The 13,638-nt window shown below is 54.5% G+C and overlaps 1 protein-coding gene across 2 annotated transcripts in view; it reads left to right on the top strand.

Annotated features, from left to right (window-relative positions):
* Positions 1–13,638, top strand: part of AGBL2 (AGBL carboxypeptidase 2) — a 48,398-nt gene that overhangs the window by 9,242 nt on the left and 25,518 nt on the right. For both annotated transcript variants that reach the window (XM_037898672.2, XM_043549729.1), the window contains exons 7-10: positions 1,784–1,934; positions 3,292–4,071; positions 6,563–6,722; positions 7,886–8,012. In XM_037898672.2, the coding sequence (XP_037754600.2) occupies positions 1,784–1,934; positions 3,292–4,071; positions 6,563–6,722; positions 7,886–8,012 (1,218 nt within the window). The remainder of the gene's footprint in view (positions 1–1,783; positions 1,935–3,291; positions 4,072–6,562; positions 6,723–7,885; positions 8,013–13,638) is intronic.

Raw genomic sequence — 13,638 nt, 5'->3', positions numbered from 1 at the left:
GTCTCTTACTGGTTTTCTAACCATCCCCTAGGAGAGAGGCTGAGATTGGGCAGCAGCCAGGTGTCCCCGAGGGTACTCACAATAGCTCCCAAGGGCATGTAGGGTGTTCTTTACCCCCTCTGCTCCTTCAGCAAGCACAACTCTTGACATCCAGTTCCAGTGAACCAGCCCTGCCCTCCCAGTGAACTCTCCTTAACCCTTTTGTGCCCAGCTTAGAGCTGCCTTGCGTGACATGCCTGCTCTAACAGTGGAAACTTGGGGTACTTGAGCTGGAGGTGTGATCCGGGGTTGAAATTACATCTCCAGCTCCAGTATGGACATACCCTTTGGCTATATCTACACTGGCGCCTATGCCGGCGCAGCTATGCCAGTGTAGCCCCTGAGTGGAGGTGTAGCCTATCCTGACAGAAGGCGTTTTTCTGTCGGTGCAGGAATACCCCCTCCCCAGACAATGTTAGCTGCGTCAGCAGAAGCTGTCTTCCCTCGGTGTTGTTGTGTCCACACAGGGGTGTTGTCGGCACAGCTATGTCGGGCAGGGCTGTGGTTTTCTCATATTGCTGACGGCTGTAACTATGCCCACGTAACTTTAAAATGTGGACCAAGCCTAAGTGTGGCCATCTTTGGGGGCTGGCTCCAGTGACTCGTGTCCACACATAGCCCATCCTGGAGCAGTGCTGCCTCTGGGGCTCTTACTGTGTCGACACAGCAAGAAGAAGCCCCACAGCAGTGAATCTCAGAACCTGGGTCACCTGACTTGGGCTTGCGGGGCTCACACTTCGGGACTAAAAACAGCGGTGTAGATGTTCCCACTTGGGCTGGAGCTGGACTGTGAAACCTGGCGAGGTGGGAAGGTCTTGGAGCTCATCTACAGCCCAAGTGGGAACATCTACACTGCTCCATGGCACAAACCCAAATCGCTTGACCCGGGCTCTGAGACTCGCCGCCCTGGGTATTTTTTGCTGTGTAGATGCAGACGCATTGTAACAAGGATGTGTCTGTGCCTGGTACGTAAGTCCCATTTCCTGCAGCCCATGGGGCAGATGCTCAGACCAGGATCGTGATCCGGCCCTACTACTCTTGCAGGCCAAGCCGTGGAGGTGGGGGCAGGAGCAGGCCCATGCTCTGTCTCCATCCCTCTGCGCTCTCTCCAATCCTGAGAGCGGGGGCCAATGTGATACTGGCACACCACCATCCACTCTCATCCTGGCAGCAAGCATCAGCAGGAGAGGCAGTGTCTCAGCAGATAGAGCACTGGGCTGGGACTCAGGAGACCTGGGTTCTATTCCTTAGCCTGCTGAGTGACCTTGGGCAAGTCACGTCACCTCCCTGTGCTGGTTTCCCACTCCGTGAAATGGGGACAGTGACACTGACCTGCTTTGTGAGGAGCTCTGAGATCTATGGATGGAAAGCTAGGGGTCATTATTATTGGCACTCCCTAATCATGGCTTGGGGATTCCAGGCTGCCCCCTATGGAGCCCAGAGAAGGCAGTGAGGGGGCTGTCTCGTGTGTGTCAGGGGAAAAATGCCTGAGGTCGAGGGACGTGAAGCAGGGGAAGCGAGGGGTTTAGCTGCAGTGGGGTGTTTGCTCAGTAGTGGGGGGTGCTTTGGGCACTTGCAGCACAGAGGTTCCCTGCCTTGTACTGGGGCAGAGCCTGAGTCACTGTGTGAGCAAATTCCCCGCCCTGCATCGGAGGGGAGCGGGATTCTGAACAAGGGCCATGCCGCAGGGAGCTGGGTCTAGCACAGGCTGCAGGTGTGACAAGGGCATCTCCTCTCCCGGCAGTGGCCAAAGGCTCCTATTTTACCTGCTCCCGCGTTGGAGGCGCGCGAGGGCCCATCACGTCACCCGCCATCAGCTTGGAAGGTCCAGAGGACACCACCCTGCTCTTTGAATCCAGATTCGAGAGCGGGAACCTCCAGAAGGCCGTCCGAGTGTGAGTGAGAGGGCAGAGGACGTGGGACTGTCCATGGCAGGCAGGGGAGAGGGAGCTTTCCAGCTAAGCCAGGGTGCCCGGTCCAGGCTCTCTGTGGAGGGCAGGCAAAGGGGAAGCGGGATGGCCCTGGGGGGTGGCTGTATTAATTAGGACAGGGGCATTAGGAGAGGAGCTGAAGATGTGCCTCACTGGGACGGTGTCTCCGAAGTGTTTGGATCAGCCCCGTCCCAGGGAGCGGGCGCTGCCTCCCCCAGCTTTGGGAGCGCACTGAGCTGTAGCTGTCCCTTCTCTGCTGCAGCTCCCCCAATGGTTGCCTGCTGCATCACAGGGGAGGAGATTTGGCTACCCCATCACCAACCCCTCTGCCAGGCTGGGGGAACAGGAACTGGGCTTGACGGGCCAGGTCTGAGCCTAGAGGCTCCCCTTCCCCACAGCCCCCATGAGCGAGAAAGGAGGATTCTCTGTCCCGGCCCAGGTTAGAGCAGCCTGGGAGTTGCTCTACTTTGTGCCAGCCAGCAACAGTCCCAATACCTCTGCCCCCGTGTCTTGTGCACCAGGGTCTATGGGAAGGGAAGCTTAGGAGCCATCCTATGCACTGACTGAGATGGGTCATCCTGTGGGGAAAATAGGAGGTGCTCGTGTCTTTACAGGCTGTACCATAATACAGACACACAAGGGGGCAGAGGTCAGATTGCTCGGACACGTGTGAAGCTGGTATTTCCTAATGATCTAGAGCTGGAGTTGCCATTTAAAGAATATCCTTTTAACTAAACTTTTTGCATATCATTGCATGTAATGAATGCTAGGAACAAAGACCTATTCCCTAGCACAGGGCAGCATGCTGTTGAGAGATAGGGGAAATCTCGGTCTTTGTTCATAGCCTACACAAAGAGAAGTTAGATAGAAACCTCAATCCTCTTGCTGGACAGTTGCAACGTAACATGACTTTATTGCTTAGAATCCAGAAAGGTACCACACAAAAGCAGAGTGAGACAAAGCAGGCTGCTCTCTAAGGCAGAGAGGTCCAACTCATCCCTCCTTACTCTAGGCTGGATCTCTGCTGAAATACCAGATTGCACACTTCCCTATAGTCATCCCCTAGCTTGCAAGCAGGGCCAGGAAACTCCCTGAAATTTAGAGTGGTAGCTTATAATTTTAACTCAGTTTTCACAACACCACAGATGTAACTAGGGAATGCTGTTTGAATCAAAGTATCTAACAACCCTCCAGCAGAGCCCAATAGCCCGGCTGCTGATGTGCACAGAGCAGGTCTGCCTATGGCCTTTCCTGTCCTTCACACAGATGTGTGTACAGGGAGAAGCTGCTCCAGGTGTCATTTTCTCTTTCCTCCTTGCAGAGGCCCGTACGAGTATGAGTTGACGCTGCGCATGGACCTGTACACCAACAAGCACACCCAGTGGTTCTACTTCCAGGTCAGGAACACCAGGAAAGGCATCACCTATCGCTTCTCCATTGTCAACCTGATGAAGCCCAAGAGCCTGTACAGCATGGGGATGAAGCCACTCCTGTACTCTCAGAGGGATGCGCAGACACACGGCGTGGGCTGGCGGAGAGAGGGGGGCAACATCCGGTACTATCGGTGCAGCTCCGAGGAGGGACAGGCGATGTATTGTCTCACGTGGACGGCATGCTTCCCCCATGACCATGACACCTGCTACTTTGCCCACTTTTACCCCTACACCTTCTCGGACCTGCAGCGCTACCTGCTGGCAGTGGTCAGCGACCCGGTCCGCTCCCAGTACTGCAAGCTGCGGGTCCTGTGCAGCAGTCTGGCTGGCAACACCGTCTACCTTCTCACCATCACCAGCCCATCCCAAAACCCCGCTGCCAGTGCCGCCAAGAAGGCCGTGGTGCTGAGCGCCAGGGTGCACCCTGGGGAGACCAACGGCTCATGGGTGATGAGGGGTTTCCTGGACTTCATCCTGAGCGACTCCCCCGACGCCCAGCTCCTCCGCGAGCTCTTCATATTTAAGGTGGTGCCCATGCTCAATCCAGACGGGGTGATTGTGGGGAACTACCGCTGCTCGCTGGCTGGGAGAGATCTCAACCGCAACTATCAGACCATCCTGAAGGAGTCCTTCCCCTGCATCTGGCACACCCGGAGCATGATCCAGAGGTGAGGAGCAGGGCTCATTGACCTCGGTGTGTAGCACAGAGCAGCTAGGGCACCATAACGTAGCACGGTAAAGAGAACACCGTTGATTAGAGGCAGTGTGGCCTAGTGGTAGAGCACTGGATAGGGACTTGAGAGCGGGGCTCTATTCCTGGTTCTGTCGCTAACCTGCTGAATATCCTTGGGCAAAGTCATTTCCTCGCTCTGTGCCTCAGTTCTCCCCTCTGTAAAATGGGGAGAATGACCCCCTTTGTAAAATGCTTTGAGATTTACAGATGGAAAGTGCAAGAGAGATTATTATAAATATATATACAGAGAGAGCAAGAGAGAGCACGCATACATAACCATCCAAGTTAAGAGACAATTATTAATGCTGCAAAGTCATTCAGTCTCAAACAAGGAAATGCCTCAATTAAGGTGATCAAAAATGCAAACTCACAAAGGGGCACACTACTAAGGTTGCCCTTGCATATCCGTCTTCTGTGATGCTCATCACTGGGCGTTGCAAACTGTAATGTATTTACTTTCACATCTCTCTGGTGAGTGGTATTGTGATCCTCATTCTACAAATGGGGAAACGGAGGCACACAGAGATGACGGCCAATATGGGCAAAACTGGCGGTTAGGTTTGGGTGCCAAATTTGAGCTCTCTTGAGGCTGAGCCCCCACAGCTTCCTATGACAAACTGTTGCGGTGCAAGTGCTCAGCTCTCTCAAAAACTAGCCCTGTCCGGACAACCATAAAATGGAGAACACGCAATTAATGATCACCGGCAGACATGTTGGTGAAAGTGGCTTGCCCAGCCAGGGAGAATCTTGCAAAGGAGCTGGATTCTCCATTTTCTTCCTGCAGTTCCCTGCCTCGTTCCGGACACACACTCCTACATCTGCAGCAAATGGGGTAGGGTGCTACAGACAACAGTCTCGTTCGCAGCACAGACCTGAATGCAGTCTGTCCTGTGCACTGAATGAGGCAGGAGTCCTGTGGAAAAAACAGCATGCGATCAGGTAATTATAGATGCACAAGGGGGGCAGAGTTAAGGTTGCACAGGCAGGTTTAATTCTGGCATTTCCTAACTGTTCTCCACTTGACTTCGAAGCCTTAGTAATGTTCTTTGAATTTAAAAAATTTTGGGTTCCCTCATTTAAAAAAAAATGAATAATAGAAATTTTATAATGTGCAACTGTAGAAAACCTACCCATGGCTGCTCAGCTGTGTGAGAGCTCAGGGGCCAGGTGGTCTGCTGGTGTAAACTGTCACGGATGTCAGTAGTGCTGCTAGGCAGGTCTGCCAATTTTCAACTGAATTCTACTTTTACAGAGGCAGTGCTGCCTCGCAGCTAGAGCACTGGTCTGAGATTCAGGAGATCTGGGGGGGTCTATTCCTGGCTCTGCCACTGGCCTGACGGGTGACCTTCGGCACGGCACGTCCCCTCTCTGTGCCTCAGTTTCCCCACCTGGGACAATGGGGATAATGAGACTGACCTGCTCTGCAAAGCGCTTTGAAATTTACTGATGAAAAGTGCTGGATAAAAGCTAGGTTTTATTATTAATTATTGTGTGTCCCAGGGTCCCCTCTAATCCAGAAGCTTCTCTCTTCCGCTCCCCAGTTATTCTGTGATGATTCTCAAATGATTCCACTTCACTTTTGCATCAAATGTCATAACTGCTAAAATTTCCCTTTAGCCCTGAATTCTCAGTCAGGTGTTATGTTCCCTTTTGCACCCATTCATTTGGTTTTATTAACAGATCCCCATACAAGTATCACCTTCACTAATTTACTTCAAAAAATGAAATACGTCTTTGTAACCACAGCCCCAAACGATGGAATTTAGCAGGTGTTTCCTGAATCAACTAGGGTTCTCTGAAACAAGCAGGATTTAACAGATATAAAGCAGCCTTTGATTTTCAGTATATTGGCTTTTAACATCTGTTATTTCTAATCTGAAGAACAGGATTAATGTTTCTTATGCAGGATAAATTATAGCAAGGGGCCACTACATCAGCTTCATACAATGAGGTAACTGCTCCTGCAGCAGTTGGGGCAAGTAGTTTGCAACTGTCTATCAATGCGAGTCTCTACTTGAGATTCATTAGTATGCACAATATAATGTCTATGCTGCAATTAAGCAGCCCCTTAGCCCAAGCCCTGTGAGCCTGAGTGAGCTGGAACAGGCCAGTCACGGGTGTCTAAGTGCAGTGTAGACATACCCTGAATGACTTCTCAAGCAGAAGTCTCCCATCTGCACATTTTTGCAGCTCAAAACTGGCTCTGTACAAACTTTGCCAGAATAATCTGTCTCTGGGCAGAGCCCGGGCCTGAGAAGCATCATCCCTCTGGGACAGATTTTATGTGGCTCTCTGCGGCGTTGGGGATGGAGTGTTAATTTCCTCCTGAATTGAGGAGTCTGTGATACCACCTGTAGGCCACAGATGGTTACATACATGCATCCGTACACGTGTGTAATTGGCTCGGGATTTCTTCCTTTGTGCAGAGTCCTGGAGGAGCGGGAGGTTCTGCTGTACTGTGACTTTCATGGGCACAGCCGCAAGAACAATGTCTTCATGTACGGCTGCAACAACAAGAGCGCTCCTTCCCAGTGGCTCCATGAGCGCATCTTCCCACTCATGCTCAGCAAGAACGCCCCTGACAAGGTGGGTGTGGGAGCAGCCCACAGGAAGGGAAGGAGTTCCCCACAGCCCTTCTCTACATGCATCCAGCCCGGAGGAGAAGGATCGTCTTTGCTCTTGGAGCCCCTTCACTGGCCACCATGGGCTGGGTGGGGGCCTGGCTGCGAGGCCTGGGCATCTCCGCATAGGAGTCCCAGTTTTGCCTGGAGTCTCTTGGAGCCAGCTGCTCATGTGCCAACTGTTGGGGGGTGGGGGGTGCACGGGGGGGAATTTAAAAAAAAAATATCACATCATGGAGCCAGGAAGGCTTCGGTGCTGTTCTGGGGCACAACAGAGCTGCCCCTATAGTGCAGAGCGCAGGCTCCCCAAGAGCACAAGGGTGATTCAGGGCTGAAGGGACCTAGGGCCAGGGCCCCTATGGAGAAAGCAGTATGCAATCCCCCGGTACCATGTATGTACAGCCAGGGACTGAATCTGAACTGGCAGCGGGGTGAAGGGTGCACAGGCAACCTTCAATCTGTCATCTCCTACCTTTAGACTTGTTCTCTTTGCAACACAGAATGCCCTGGCCCCACTGACATCAGTGGCAAAGCTCCCCTTGGCTTTGTAGGGGTAGGATCCTCTCCCTAGTGTTTCTGTAGGAAGCGTGTTTGCAACATACGCTAAGGGGAGGTTCCCAAACCCGTCCCATTCCAAGCCCTGGTTTTAAGCTGGGTATAATTTTTCTGGGTTTTAGCCATTGGGGCGGGAACTTGTCCTAGCAGCTTTCTGTCTTGGGTGGAATTTTTTGGATTGTTTCAGCAAAAATTATTCAGCAGTTTCCAAGAATGAGGCTAGGGACAAAGTTGTGCTAAGAGGCTACTGCTGGCAGGGTAGTTACAGTAAATCTTAATGCCGTGTCGCTACGCCAGCCTGCTAGTGTTGGGTGGCTAAAAGGCACAGGAATTAGGAGAAACAGGATGGGGCTGTGTAAGGAATGAGTGGGCTGAGTATCAGGAAAAGCTTCCTAATGCTGAGGGGGCTGTTGACTGTGGAATAGTGTCCCCAAGGGAAATGAGGAAAGCCGCCCAGCTGGGACATGGGGACCCCTGGAAAAGGGGTTGTCTGTCAGGAGCAATCCCACCTTGGGGTAGAGCCAGGATCTCTTTCTGCCCCACCCCCGCACTGACCCACCCAGGGCATTGTAGTTTTCTTTCCACAGCTGTAAGTTTAAGGTCCAGAAGAGTAAAGAAGGGACGGGACGGATTGTGATGTGGAGGATGGGAATCCCCAACAGCTACACCATGGAGTCCACCTTCAGCGGCTCAACTCTGGGTAAGGGCAACACTATCCTAACATGTAGCTGGGCTGGGAGGGAGCTGGGGTGACGGGGAAATAAGAGTTTTGCTGGAACAAGGCTGTCCCCTGCCCTTCAGGAGTTCTGCCTGATTCCCTTCATCAAGCTGGGACAGAGCTCAGTTGGGCTGGCACCACCAGCACCTCTGGGGTGGTACCAGCCTGCAGCCCCTCTTGCTCCCTCCACAGCTTGAGGAGATTTACATGGTAGACTTGCTGTTTCTTTTGCTGTTGGGCTGCTAGATTTTATAGGTGACTGGCCCTACCCAGCAGATAATCTCAGAGGGCCCCTGCCGCTGCACCAGTAGATTTGATTCCACTGAGGCAAGCAAGAGCAGGACCCTCTCGCTGGGTTAGAAAGTTCTCTGTGGGCTCCCTTGTTGTATGTCTGCTCCTGGGCCTTCTGCACGCTGCATGGATTTTCCCTCACTAGGGCCCCTTCTTGCTCCAAGACCTATTGTAGGAGGCCCTGCTATGGGGATAGTACCTGTTCCCCACTCTCCTGCATGAGGTCCAGGAGTCCCCGCAGCTGCTACAATAGTTCAAAGGGGGAGAACTGTGTTGATGACCGGGGGTCCTCCCAGATAGCAAGTAGTAGTGGCGGGATGAGTTGGTCACAAAAGCAGAGCTCCTTTGGGGAAAATTTACACAACATAGCCTTGAGGGTCCTGTGAAGCACTCCGCTAGGCCATCAGTCTGCAGAGGATAGCCAGAGGGCCCAAGTTTTTTAAATCCTTAGTAAATCGCAGACCTGGTGGAGCAGCTATAATGTAAAGTTCTTTGCGTGGTCTGTCAAGATTTCCCCAGGAAGGCCTACTCAGACAACAATCTTGAGCAACTCCAAGGCGATGGTTTGCATTTTAGTGTTCTTGAGGGGAAACTGTCTCCGGGAATCAGGTGGCGTAGTGCAGGACCACCAAGATGTACTTGAACTTAGTGATGCTTTTTATGAGGGGTGCCCACCAAGTCATGGCAACCCTCTCAAAGGGGGCTCTCCATTAATGGGAGTGGGACGAGGCAGGCCTTTGGTACTCCTTGTGGGGTGGCGAGCTGGCACTCTGGACAGGAATTACAGAAGTCTCTAACTTCTTGGTGCACCCGCAGCCAGAAAAACTGGGCCAGAACTTGAGCCATTGTTTTCTCATGGCCCAGATGTCCTGTGGCAGGGACATCACAGGTGAGTCACAGGATGACACCACCAACTGAGCCCTTGGGTCTGTGGGTCATGGTCAATATGTACAGGTGGTCACCCATCAACTCAAACTGGGGGTACTTTCCTGCCCGGTGAGGTTCCATGACTTTCCCCGTTGATGCTGGTTACCTGTTTGTAGGTTTGACTGAGTGTGGGGTCTTCCCATTGATCTTGGGCAAAGCTGGCCCCCAAATTCCACATCTCTTCACTGCTGGGTTGCCTGGGGGTGGCCTCCTCATCCAGGGTGTCAAGCTCACTATCTTGGTGTTCCCCACTTCTGGTGCCAGGGTCAGTGGGTGTCTCCCCTTCCCCTTCAAGAAGGTCTCGTTCAATGGCTGACTCCGGACAGTTGGACTCAGGACTTGCAGCGTGTAGGACCTTCGCAAATCCCCTCCTGTCATGGCCCAGGATAATGGGGTATGCTAGTTTTGAAGCCAGGCCTACACTCAGGGTTCTAGTCTCACCATTCACCATCACAGTGCCCAAGTTACTGTGATAGGGCTTCACATCGCCATGAATGCACTGAACGTGAATCATCCCCTCTGGCAGGCCTGGAGTCTTAATGAGGTCCTGGCGGATGAGTGTCTGCCCACACCCTGAGTCTACGAGTGCGGAAACCCGTACCCCATCAACTTCCACTGGGATCATCAGCTTACCAGAGGGTTGTTTTTGGGCTTGAGCTTTGCCGATCCAGACCTGCCCAAAGCTACCTGCCTTGGACATTCACGGCAGAGATGGCCGAAACGGCCACAGGCGAAACATGGGCCAATTTCAGAGTGTCTGGGCCTGTTCTTGGATTTTGTCGAGTGGGTCGACTTGCCTGGGATTTGGGATTTCCCCACTATGGCTGGGGGCTCTCCTAGATGCCTTGGACGACCGCTGATTATTGGTGATGTCTCTTCCATCAGGGCGTTTTGGGTCAAGGCCAGGCCTGTTTCCCTGACTTCACAGCCGTTCCTCTTTTGTTAGTGAGGTTGCCAGTGTGGAAGTCCAAGGCCGACAGGGATCTCAGCAGCCAAAAAATTTTCCATAAGGAAGAGAGCCTCGTTCAGTGTTGCTGGCTGATAGTGAAGGACCCATGACCTTCCTTGGGATGGAAGGATGTGTACAAATTGCTCGAGAACCACCTGCTCAGCAACCTCAGCTCCTTTACACTGCTTGGGCTGTAGCCACCTCCAGCATGCATCCTACAGCTGCTAAGCCACCATCCTTGGTCTGGCCCCTGGTGGATATGTCCTTCCCCTTAGTCGTTGCCGGAAGGTCTCAGGCGTGATGTCGAGGGCATCGAGGATGGCGCTTTTCAGGCACCCATAGTCTTGGGCGTCAGCCACCGAGAGCCTGCAGTACACGGCCTGAGCTGGACCCGTTAGGTATGGAGCCAAAAGGGTGGCCCATTGCTCGGGGAGCCACTTAGATGCTGAGGCAACCCGCTCGAATGTGACCAGAAAGGCCTCTGGATCATCATCGGGCCCCATCTTAGCTAGGTGAAAGGGCACCACAGAGCTGGTTGGGGTCGCTTCTCCATCAGAACTGGGGCCTGCAAGGGTCGGGAGCGGAGCAGCAAGCTGCTGCAAACACTGCTGCTGCTGCTCTTGGTGCTGGGCCCCCAGCTCTCGGACTAATTGTTGTTGCTGACTGCCCAGCTGCTGAAGAAGCTGCTGCTGCTGCTGGCTCTCTGTGAGCCGCTTTATCAGCATCTCCATATCCACCATGTCATGGCTGGGTACTCGTTCCTTCAATCCCATTTCCATGGGGAGCGTTGTAGTTCACCCTTAGCTCGTCCCCTCGACTCAGGGTGGGGGGGGATGTGTGTAAGGTCTGTGTTCTCCACCAAGTTGTAGGGTTCCTCCCTCTTGGGGTAAGGGCGCCCCCTTCTGGGGGCAAGAAGGAGTCAACAGGCCAGCCAGAAATTCGTCAGGCGGCCTGACCTGCGGCCACGCATCAGCCCAGTGAGCTCTTCTGGCCTGGTCTCCACTAGAGGACCCAGCACACACTGCCAGTCGGTGGGAATCCCCGGTCCCTGGTTGGGGGCACCCCAAACACGCTAGGACTCTGGCCTCTTGGGGTGTGGGGGCTGAGCACTGAAACGGGCTATGGCCTCACTCTCCTGGCTGGGGCAGGGATGCGGGCTGAGCAACAAGCCAGTCACTTGGCTAGGCGTCCCGGCCTAAAGTTTTGTGCCTGGCCAGCCCCCGAGACTGGGGACTCCAGGTCCACGCTGCTGCACCGGGTCCTAGCCCGGGGCCCATGGGGTCAGTGGGGAAACAAGCGGTTGCTACCTTATGCACGACCGGAGCAATGTGTCGCTCTGTGGCTTGCAACCGGGTGACCCTTCCTCCAGCCTCCTCGGGCAATGCAGGGCAGGGCAGGGCAGGGCAGGGCAGGGCTGGGCTGGGCTGGGCTGGGCTGGGCTCGGCTCCCTGGATCGCTGTCTGCCTCCTTCCCGTCTGCTGCAACGCTGCAGGGAGGGCCAGGCTGCTCTTATTCTTCCGCCCCCCTACACTTCCTTCAAGGGGGCAGGGTGGGCTCAGCTGCGCCTCCCCAGGGAATTAACCCCCTTGGCACTGGAGGAAGGCCCCGCCCCTCTGCTCGCTCCAGGTGAGGCAGCCAGAGAGGTGGGAGGAGAACTGGGGAGGGCAGAGCCTGGAACGCCTGGCGGGGCAAGGTGGGGAGGCACCAGGGGAAATGCCTTGGAGACAAAGGGGGATGGGGCCGTAGCAGCCCAGAGACTGGTGGGAGCGGAGTAGAGAGGGCTAGTGGGGGGTCCAGGGGGGAGTGGGAGAAGAGGGTTGCAGGGCTTGAGAGGTGAGGGCTGGCTTTCTGAGCCTGGGGGAGCAGTGTGCTTGAGCTGGGAGGGGAGGATGCGGGGAGGGATGAAAGTGGGGCACAGGGAGGTTAGCAGGGGAGGGGATGGGGTCGAGGGGGCGGTGGGGCTAGGGATGGAGAGCCCGTGAGAAGCCTCTGTGCCAATGAGCAAGGAGATGGAGAAGGGGCAGGGGCAAGCCTCAGCGGGGTGTGTCCATCTTCACTCGGAAAGCTGGCAAGACCCTGCCCAGAGTGGGGGGCAGATGAGGGGAGCCCAAGGGTGCAGGTCAGCGGTGGGGTTGTGGGGAGGGGGTGCAGGCGGTGAGGAAGGTGACAGCACCGAGGAGGGAGAGAAGGGATGTGGAGAGGAGGAGGCTGGACGTTCCAATGGCTGGAAGTTGAAGCGAGACCAATTCCGACTGAAATAAGGGGCACATTTTCAACAGTGGAATTAACCAATGAGACAACTTCCCAAGGGTCCTGGTGGATTCTCCACCCCAGGCAATTTTCAGATCCAGACTGGATGTGTTTCTAAAAGCTCTGCTCTGGTTCAACCAGGAGTTATTCCAGGGCGGTTATCTGGCCTGTGCTATACAGGAGTTCAGATGAGATGATCATAATGGTCCCTTCTGGACTTGGAGTCTAGGGGCTTGTCTACATGGTGCAGCAGGGCGCATGTGGGTGTGAATTCCCAACCCCACTCATGCACTCACTGACTGGTGTGGACCCTACTTGTGCCCAACACGTCAGGGCACCTCAGCATCCACAGCCCACAGTGCGCATTGCTGCATGCATAGACAAGCCCTGAGGCTCTAGGGCTGTGTGGCCCCAATTCCTCCCAAGAAGTGGGAGCAGGAGGTGAGTGTGGGGGCTGACTTGCATGCAGACAGCAGGGGAGAGGTCCGGCAGCAAACTGTGGCCTGAAGGCAGAGCTAAATCCCAGTGCTGCATGGTGCCAGCTAGGCACATTGCTCAGGACAGCCCTATCCTTTCAGTGCCCCGTCGGCCTTGCTGCATGGCATGGAGCCACAGGTCCAGTGCTCTGGAGCAGCTCTGGGACAGTTTGGGAGGACCCCTTCAGGCGCCAGACCCCCTTCAGGTCTTACTCTGTTACCGCCTCCCAGGACTGAAGCTCTAAGCCTCAAACACTCGTTTCACGCTGCAAGCTCCCTTCAGCGAGTTCGCCTGAGCTGGGCACCCGAGGGAGCGGGGCACCCCCCAACTTAGCATGTGCAGTGACTCAGCCAGGGCTGTAAAAGCAGCAGGGTCAGTAGCGTATGGACCAAGGTGTGGCAAGTTCTTGGTTAGCACAGAGAAAAGAAAGTTATGGCTTGGTCCATTCTGGATCCCCAGAGCCCCAGCCACATGGCATGACCCCCTTGGCTCCCCTTCTGTCCCTATGTGCCCCTGTGTCCCAATTCCCAACCTGGCCCCTCTCAGTCCTTTGTTAACCAGCTGGTCTCACACGGCTGGCTGCCTGTGGAGGACTGGGCCATCCATTGTCGTTGCTAGGTACCAAATGTCCTGCCATTTGCCATTGCCTCCATGGACTCTCCAATGGCCTGGGCCCCAAACCTGAGACAGCAAGCACCAGCCACACCTTTCTCA

The sequence above is a fragment of the Chelonia mydas genome, chromosome 6, assembly GCF_015237465.2.
Source record: "Chelonia mydas isolate rCheMyd1 chromosome 6, rCheMyd1.pri.v2, whole genome shotgun sequence".
Taxonomy (NCBI): Eukaryota; Metazoa; Chordata; order Testudines; family Cheloniidae; genus Chelonia; species Chelonia mydas.
The sequence above is the reverse complement of the archived record's forward strand: the minus strand, read 5'-3'. Positions and strand labels throughout refer to the sequence as shown.